This window comes from Pezoporus flaviventris, unplaced genomic scaffold (genome assembly GCF_033815535.1).
Source record: "Pezoporus flaviventris isolate CSIRO_AGI_PZ_B2104156 unplaced genomic scaffold, CSIRO_AGI_Pfla_v1 ptg000029l, whole genome shotgun sequence".
Taxonomy (NCBI): Eukaryota; Metazoa; Chordata; class Aves; order Psittaciformes; family Psittacidae; genus Pezoporus; species Pezoporus flaviventris.
Window position 1 is genome coordinate 3,576,782 of NW_026892577.1, and position 9,472 is coordinate 3,586,253.

The window sequence follows — 9,472 nt, forward strand, 5'->3', positions numbered from 1 at the left end:
CTACATGTCTCTCATATGGAAGCCATTCCCTGTCTTTGGTCATCCTTTACCTGTCCTATAACTTCATTCCAATTTTGTGTATCCTTTGGGAAGTGAAGGATCAGAGCTGTGCATTATATTCAAGAGGCAAGTTCACTGTCATTTTATAGAGGGTCATGGTGATATGATTTGTTCTCTCTTCTTCTGTAGAATACGTTTTAAACCCCCATAACTGATGGGTTCTATAGGAAGGTAAGCTGTTTACTGCCATCCCTTGGCCATAACTAGAACAATTTGGTGTATAATCCTTATTGCAAGTCCAGCCAAAATTCCCTAAGTCTGTAAAGTAAATGTGAAGGTATCAAGATATCACGTCAGTGAAAAATCTATAGGGGATGAATTCAAAGGTAATCCCTCTCCATAAATGAGATCTCATTGATATGAGAGAAACTAGTCATGTTATAAAGGCCAATTCCAACTAATGCTGGCTATGTTAGGTGCATCACAAGAAAAAACCCTGAGGAGCAGGAAGTACAGTTCTCTGATTCAAAGCCCATTAAATCATAGCAGTCTCTTCATTGATTTCTGAAAACACTGGCATGGGTCCAAAGTCCTACACTGATTTTAATCCAAAGACATAAAATAAAGTAATATGAGAGCAGGCTGAACAGAGGGACTTTGTATGTGAAGCCAAAGTCATGGCAAACATGAAAAAGTTAACAGGAGTTCTTTCCAGCTGCTGTGTTCTTTATTGGTATTCTTATAAAGAACTTCTCTGTATAATATCATTCACTATATATTTTGCATATCATCAGTGGTTAATCATAACTAATTATTGATAAAGACTGAATACACATTACCATGTAGATGGAGTATAACAGAGGTAAGATGCCATGTAAATATGCTAAAGAAGATCTCAGCTTCAAATGGCATATTTGCTACGGAGAATAATGTACATTCCATCATAATCAACCATGCTTTAATAACTAGAGATGTCATTCACGATCAGTGATCATGTATACAAATTACAGGTTAATAGGTTAATTAAAATCAGTGATTTCTTTCATAGAGTGTTTTGGTGGTTTTTGTTTTGCCAGGGAGAAAAAAATCTATCATTGACAGCTTGATCCAGATTATGAATAACATAAGCAAAATCTTGAAGATACAGCATTATTCATGTATTAATGCACTTCACAGATATGTAACTACAGGATCCTCACCACATCGCATTTAAATAGGTAGACTTTTCTGTCTATGGGTCAAGGAACTCCCAGAAGTCAAGCAGTTTGTGCAGAGTAAAACCTGGATGAGGAGTGAGGACTCCTGGGGTCGGTGTTCCCAGACCATCAGCAAAGAGCTGGAGGTTCATTCCACCTTGTAGTCACCTTGAAGTTTGTTCCATGCTTTCCCCTGACCATCACAAGGGCAGAACTTGTCACAAGCACTTCTATAGCTGGATACCACAAAACATATTGACTCTGGGATGAGCACAGATATGATAAACCATGATGGAAAAGAAGTGGTTTCAGCCATGAAGAGATGAACGGTTTTCTGACCGATTTCTGGACAGGGGACAGAGAAAGAGGTGGAAATTTGGTGTCCTTCTCTTAATTTTAAAATTCCTCTGGCCTACATAAAGGTGCAATGTTTGCAATACATGCAGTCATGACAGAAGAGCAGCTGGGTTCACAGTCCTTCTCCCCAGCTCTCTCTGATGATAAATCATATTGCAGTGGCATCCTGACACAGTTCAGTACCGACAGCCACAACCAAGCTGTCCCTAGCTGCAGACAAGGTGGCAGGATGAGATTGTGACCTGGGACTTGCTTGGACAAGTGCTGAAAAAGAAATCCTATACTGGCTTGTGGTGGGAGAGAGGACAGGAAGGCTTTGCTAAAGGTGCTAGGGAGCACTGGCAGGGAGAGCCTTCTGCTTTTTCATCATGCATCATCGTTATTCAGTAGATGGGACCCTGCTGGAAAGTACTTCCTGGAGATGCCTTCTCCAAGTGTGTCCTGAGGTATTCATCCATTTTACATTAGATTCTCAGAAGAAATCAGAATAAGATATACCTCCTGCCACCCCTAGGCAGAAATGCAAAGGAAGTTTCATCTCATTGCAGTGGCCAATGCTTACAAGTGAAGGAGAAATGACTTATTTTGGATATATCTTCATTGACGGCATCTTCTTCTCCCCACAAAATGAGATCACCTTTTTATACAAACCAATTAAGCGGTCTTGGCCCAGCTTAAAAGCAATGAAAACTATTTCCATGCCAATAATAATATAGAGGGAGAAAAACAAGAAAAACTTGGGATGTTCCAGTTGCGTATCTCCGAATCCAATAGTTGTCAAGGTGATAAAGCAGAAATAAAAGGCCTCCTGAAAATCCAACCTTGTTTCCCAGTTTGGAAGAATAGCAGCCGCACAAGAGATGTACACAAAGATAACTAACACCATTAATACGATGGGCACATCTAACTTTTCTAACTGCTTCCCAATTTTGTCAAAATTCTCCATGACTCTGGACATTGTCTTTCCCCTGGCTAGCTCAGGACATGAGCTCCACCTCTCAATGCTCTTATTTCTCGCTGGGCCTGTGTGTTCATTCTCTCTGGCAATTAACATTTCAAAAATCTCAGCATTGCGGCATTTGACTGGCTTCCTCTTCACACCCCGTTGACTTTTCAGCACTTCCATGATACTCAAGGGCTCGTTGATGACTATTTTGGACTGCGCTCTGGATTTCAGTTCGTCCCCTTTGTTGCATGTGCATCCAGAACAGAGTTTAGAGGCTAGAAGTTTTGACTGGAGTTTTCTGAATTCATTGTAACACTTGGATAAGACAGTCGCAAGGATGTCTCCCATGTCTGTCAGGACCAAGAACATCAGAGGGATGCCAAATAAAGCATACAACATACAGAGATACTTTCCAGTCCGTGTCACAGGATAGGTATTGCCATAACCTTGAACAAAAAGAGGAAGAGAAGGGAGACATAACATTGTGATTTATTAGGTATTCACATCCTCTGAGCTTTTTATTGCTGTTCATTTTAAAAATCAACTTTTAGCACGGAGAATACTGTTCTTTTGCTTTGCTTTGAAGCTATTAAAATATCTGAGTCTCAGAAACCACTAATCTGGGCATCCTTCTTCTTCAAACACTTGGAGGTTTGGAGTTTGTCAGTTTTGCTGAATTAACTCTTCCTATGTCATGTGCACCTCATCAGCTCTTGGACTTAACCTGCTAACAACAAGAGGCCATTTAGGGAGGGGAAACAAAAGGTTTGGTCCAGCCCAAAGCTGGCGTGCAGCCTCTGTCCTGCTGGAGGCTGTTATTGGGTAGATTTCCTGACCTGGGAAGCTGGGTCAAGAAGGATCCAAAAGGCAAGACATCAAGAGAGGTCTTGAGCCCATGGGTCCTTCTGCAGGGACTTGGGTTTAAACCACGACAGAAGTCGAGCTGATGTTTGGGAAAGCTAATGGACTGTGCATGAGGAGCTGGGGGATCATTTCCTGGCCAGCCTCCAGGGCCTCACAGTATGACTGAATGATCTCTAGGGATGAAACTCCCTGAGCTTTGAGGAGATTCAGATCTAGATGATTGAATTCTGAAACTCGGACAGCAGTATAGATCAGATTGGGACAATGAGACGTGTACTTCACACTTCATTTCTCCACCAAAACTACTTGTGATCAACGGTAAGCTGATAACAGCATTTGAAATTGTCCCTTATTCATCAGACCTAGCTCTAATGGCATATGTAGTATTAACACTGTGTTTGTATGCACTTCATGTTTTCAGAGTCTCTTAAACACTAAGAAAAACAAAACACCAAGTGAGGAAGCACGTGTTTCTCACATGAGGAAATGCATGTTTATTCTCAAGCACTAAAGCTTACAAATATCACTTACAACAAATAGGGAAGTACTACCAGACGCATGGCCTTTATGATACTTAAAATGGTAGCCGAAGATATGCCCTTTCCCTAAATTCAATTTGGGTATTTATATTTCCTTCCTCTAACATATTGGTTATGAAACTTCAATTGTAAGTTAGTGTTTTTCCATTACAGTGGGATAAAACATCAGCATAATATCAATTATATTTAATTTTAAAAACCATTTTTCTTCTCATCCTCCAAAATGACATAAATAATTTCTTCTCTCCCTTCAAAAACATTGTTCTTTTCTAGATGATTTTCCAGGTCAGTTGCTTAGCCTCTAAGTTTATTAGCTCATATGCTGAGGCATGTTTTCCTTCATTTTCTTCATCCATTCATGTTTGTTTTCACTAAAGGCTGCCATAGCCTTTGGTCTGAATCCAAACTTGGTCCCTCCTTTGCTGTAAGACACTGAAAACCTGTTTAATCTCTATCATTCTCTTCTCCATTGGCTAACCGGGACTGCTAATCCTTACTGCTGAAGCAGTTGTGGAAGATTAATTATTGTAGTTACTGCACAGAGTGATTTTCTTTTTGCCTTTTCTCAATTTCTATGCATTAAAGAAGTGAAGTGCAATTACAAGGGTTAAAACTTATCTTGAGCTTAAATTCAGCTATCCAGAAATCTCACCTAACCGAGCCAGTAAGCAAGCTCCTAGGGCAGTGGGGAGAGGCAGCTCAAACCACTGATCTTCAGATGAGATGCCTCGGTCCTCCTAGATAATTAAAGGTAGCTAAATTGACTTCAACCTGAAGTGATTTATCAGTTCCTAATACTGCATATAACAAACCCACTGCAATGGAAATAGCCACCTGTTAGCAACAAATACTTGATCTAGGTCCTCCTTTGAAGTATGAAGTCAGAATGAAAGATTTCGGAGGTGCAACCTAAACATCACCACGTGCTTTTAACACAGAGAAGTGTGAACAACTATAGCATGGTTAATTATAGAGCCATAGATTTACAAAGCTGGGTTAGACATAAATAATAGGGAAGCAATTGAAAGACAATATATGCATAACGAATTACCTCTTCCAGTGAGGAGAACATTACCCACCATAAGGCACAATAATGGGAAGGATAAGGTTTGACAGAAAAATGGAGCTTTCTTTTTACTTTAATATACTAGTTTTGGGTACCTGTCATATATAAGTACATGTTATAGTATGCATGTAGTGATGCAGCTAATTAGTGTGTATCATCACTACTTACTAAATTCCAACTTGCTTCTCTGACTCAGCTACATCTCCGCAGTCGGCGTTTGCAGAGCCCCTTGCAGACTCATCATCACTAGTCAGGAAGAACATTGAAGGGGATTTGGGTTTTAGGTTTGGTTGTTTGTTCTAATTCCATGGAAGAAATACATTAGACAAAGCAGCAATATCAACTGATTCTGCTGGGGGTTGCTTTAACTCTGAACTTACCCACAGTTGTGAATACTGTGCAGCAGAAAAAGAGAGACCCAAAGAAAGTCCATTTGTCTTTTGGGTTGACAAACCAGTCTCGTTCAGCCGTGTTGAGCAGTGTATGGATTTCTTCCTTAAATATCTCCTCATTTTCTGTCATATTATCTGTTACAGTAACAACAGGAGGGATGATGAGTGTTTGCACGCCACCACTGAGTAAGTAGCCAGCCTGTTATTCCAGTAGTGTTTTCTCCATCTGAGACTTGCTTGTACTCTTTTAGGAGATAAAGATATTCACCTCACCCTCCCCTTTACCTCCAGAAAAAATCAGGTGGCTTCAGTGAATAAAGCAACAAGAAAAAATAAGCAAATAAAATAAACTATGCTCCAACAAAGTCAAAATACAACACAAAAATAAGCATAAAGAAGCAGGGCAGGAAGATTGAATATTCAACTCTGAATGTCCTGTTTCATTTTGGTCTCCCCAAAGGATTTGTATTCTTTTGACTTAAAGACACAGCTACCTGAGTGAAAGTCCGAGCTTGTGTATGAGTCCCAACACAGATACAGGAGGATTTCTACCCCTTCTCATCTCATCTACCCTCTCCATCCCATCACCATAGGGCTGGTAGGGAAGCCCAGAGCTGTGAAGAGGGAGCTGGAAGAGACTTTCTGAGACAGAGGATTCAGTCCCAGCAATCAGAGGGAAATACTTTGGGAATCTCAGCTGCTCTTTCAGGAACTTGAGCAAAAGGGAGAACACAGGCACCCCAGGCAAAGTGCTTTCAGGTAGGAATGCAGGGACCAGGGAAGTTTGCAGACAAAAATCACAGCTAAAGAACACAAGCAAACAGCAGCAGTCATTAGGTAGGCAGAGGGAAAATCCTGTTTGCAGAGTCAGCTGATAGTATTTTGAAGAATGTCTTCAAAAGCCAAAAATCCCATTGAAAAGGCAAGAGATTGAGTATCTCCCTGTACAGCCAAGTCATTTTGAAATCCCAGTACATACCTGATAAATTTCTGGAGATGTACCACAAATTCTGCATGAATTCTCTATATTCTTCACTTAAATTGACCTTCCGGTTACCTTCAATGTGGGAAAACATGACAGCCCCAAGGAAAGCATAGATCACAAGAGACAGAATGAAGCAGGCATGAGGAAACACTGCCCAGAAGATTTTTTTACATGCCCTTTTACCTCGTAGAGGCTGAGATGTTGATGCCATCGCTTTTGCTTTTTCCTTTCTTTTAATTCTGTGAAGTCACAGCTTTTAGAAGCAAAGATAAGGATGTGAAAGCTTTTGCATCCTTGAAAAGCTCCTCCTGTGGAAACAAGGATTGCTCTGCCTCGGGCTTTCAGATCACATGTCTTTATAAGTGAAGATTACACTACAGTCCCAGTGGAAAAGGAGCACAACTAATCAAGCCTTGAAATATTTCTCACTCCACTCTATCCCTGAATTACTATTGATCAGCCAGTGTTATAATGCACACAGATTACCAGCTTCTGTGGGTTTCCATTGGAGCCAACTCATGGTTAAAGCTTCTTGTTCTGAACTACAGTTTCCCATTGATACAGTAGAAACATTCCCAACTGCCAGGAGGGGAAATGTGCACTGTAAGGGATGGATTTCTTTAAAGATTTCTCCCAGAAATAAACAGAGAAGCTTAAAATTAATCAAAAGAAGGGGTTGGCACTAGTGCTTATTGCTTAAATTCAGCTGTCATCATCTGGACAAACTGTAGAATAATTCATTTCTCTTCCAGATGGCTTAAAGAATCTCTCTCTCTACCACATCATCTTTGTAGGAGGGTTTTCTTGATTTTTGAAGGATTTTCCTCCAGAAAAAAAAGATCAATAAGGTCTTTCCCAGTTCTCACTTGATTAAAATCTTCCTATTAATTGAAACTCTCACTGACCTTAGTAAGAAAGAACTGCAGGATTCAGTTCAGTTCTTTTCATCCATCACTCTAAAACACTTAGAGCAATAAGCAGTATCACTGCCCTTTACAATGATAGTAGTACTAGTAAGGGGAGTTGGACTTTACAGAAAGAGGTGTTAAATATTTCATCTCTAGGAGTCTTTCATTAAAAATTGAAGCAGCCTTGTGCAGCCAAGACCTACTGAGCTGTATACAAGCAACATGTCCATACTGCAAAGAAATCCTACACGCTTACAGTGATTTCTTCTAGGTCAAACTCTCAGCAAATTGGATCACAAGATATAATATGCTCATCAGTATGGAAACTTCCACTAGAGAAAAGAGGCTTTCATCAGGGCTAAGACAAAAATAAGCCTGTGTGCTTGTACTGTTCTGGTTATCTGCCTCATTGACTCAGTCTTGCTTTTGACAACAGATTTATAAATCCTCTTATTGCAGCCAAGCTCTGTTTTATTTTTTCCTATTGACCTGAAAAATTGCCAATGCTCATAAGTAATCAAAAGCAATAGAACTTCCTAAAAGGTTGTACTTAGGTTTGGTGTCCTTAACAGAGGATCAGGGGACACAGAGAAGTCAAAGGGGCAGCTGGAAAAGCAAAGTGGCTGTAGGCCATGGAGTGTTCCATGCTACAAACACAGACACTGGCTTCTCTTGGGGAGTTTTCATAGAATCATGGAATCCCAGGGTGGAAGGGACCTCAGGGATCATCTGGTCCAGCCTTTCTAAGCAAAGCACAACCTAGACTAGATGTCCCAGCTCTCTATCCTGCTGAATCTTCAAAGTGTTCACATACCTGGAGGTTGTAGATACTCCAATGTGGTTCTGGTACCCTGTTCTCAGCACATATTAAAACTGGGGAAGTTTCAAACAGCAACAAGGATGACTGAAAGTATGGACAGCTTTCAGACAAGGAATGACTGAGTAGTGCCTTTGGCCAGGGGAAATAAAGCAATAAGTGATGGAATATATAACAGCAGCCTTTTAACACATGGGTGGCCTGGAGAGAGCAGGTTTGTAGACTCTTCTGGGACCAGAATTGGGGACCATCAAATGAAGCAAGTAGAAACCTGCTTTAAAAAGAATAAAATGGGATGTTTTCTCACATAGCTGGACAATTCTTTGCCAAAGGATGTTGGGTTTACGTACATTAAAGAAGAGGATGCAGAGACGTTTAGAAGAACAATTGTTAATAGTGACTACCAACCACAAGGGGTTCAATAACTCCCTGAACTGAAGATAGTTTGCAGCTGGAAAAGGGAAATAGGGTACTGGGCCAAATGGACCCTAGGTCTGAGGCGTAATACTCACATTTATGTTCTTCTGGAAAAGGCTCTCATTGCCCACTAGGGTAATACTGACACAATTTGTCATGTGGATTTTTTTCGTCTACATCTCAGGTACAAACCTCTTTCCTCCAAAGTGCTTTAAAATCTTCTCAGCCTCCTCCTATACATGTTTGGACTGCAAAATATTTAGCAGTTCCCAGGAGCTTCTCAGCCATTTGCAACATCAGGCTCTGAGCTTGTGACAGTGAGAAAAATTGATAACCCTATATCCAGAAATGATTTTTACATTATTTGCTCAATCTCAACCATTTCCCACTATTGCTGTATCGCATATTTGAATTCAGTTGCTTAAAAGCAAATCCCACTAACCACAAGTTATTCCAAATTGAGTTACTGGTACTTGTACTGAGCGAGATTTTTGCAATATGCATTTTCTATTCGTGTTAATGGACAGCAAGCCTGCACTTTTCCTAACTTCCATCTCTTTGACAGGGGCAAATGTGAGTGCTCTGGAGGTGCTGCTTGAAAGGAAGGTTTGTGGCCATAGCTACAAGGGTTGGACAGAGCCTTGACTGACACGTTCTAATGTAAGGCATTGCCGCCCGTGGGAGGGGGGTTGGAACCAGATGACCTTAAGGTCCTTTCCAACCCAAACAGGTCTGAGATTCTATGTTAGAATTCTTATAGTATCTGATGTTCCTGGCTTACAAAGGTTAAACCAAGAAGTTCACTGTTTGGGCAGTGAGATGATTTTCCAATAACCAGTAAAACTCTTCCTGCATCAAGTCATCTACCATGTTAAAGACCTGCTGTGTTTGCCTCTCATCTATGAAACTCATTGGATTCAACATACTGCACTGACAAATACCTGCTTCAACCAAAGTGAGTTGAAGGATGACAAGTGCCTTATTA

General features: G+C 40.6%; 1 protein-coding gene across 1 annotated transcript; it reads right to left on the reverse strand.

The window, feature by feature from the left end:
* Positions 1-895: 895 nt before the first annotated feature.
* KCNK18 (potassium two pore domain channel subfamily K member 18) lies at positions 896-6,641 on the reverse strand. The gene is made up of 3 exons (XM_061459576.1): positions 6,340-6,641; positions 5,349-5,495; positions 896-2,945 (listed from the first exon to the last, which is right to left on the reverse strand). The coding sequence occupies exons 1-3, from the start codon at positions 6,554-6,556 to the stop codon at positions 2,134-2,136; spliced, it is 1,176 nt and encodes a 391-aa protein (XP_061315560.1). The 5' UTR covers positions 6,557-6,641; the 3' UTR covers positions 896-2,133.
* Positions 6,642-9,472: the final 2,831 nt, after the last annotated feature.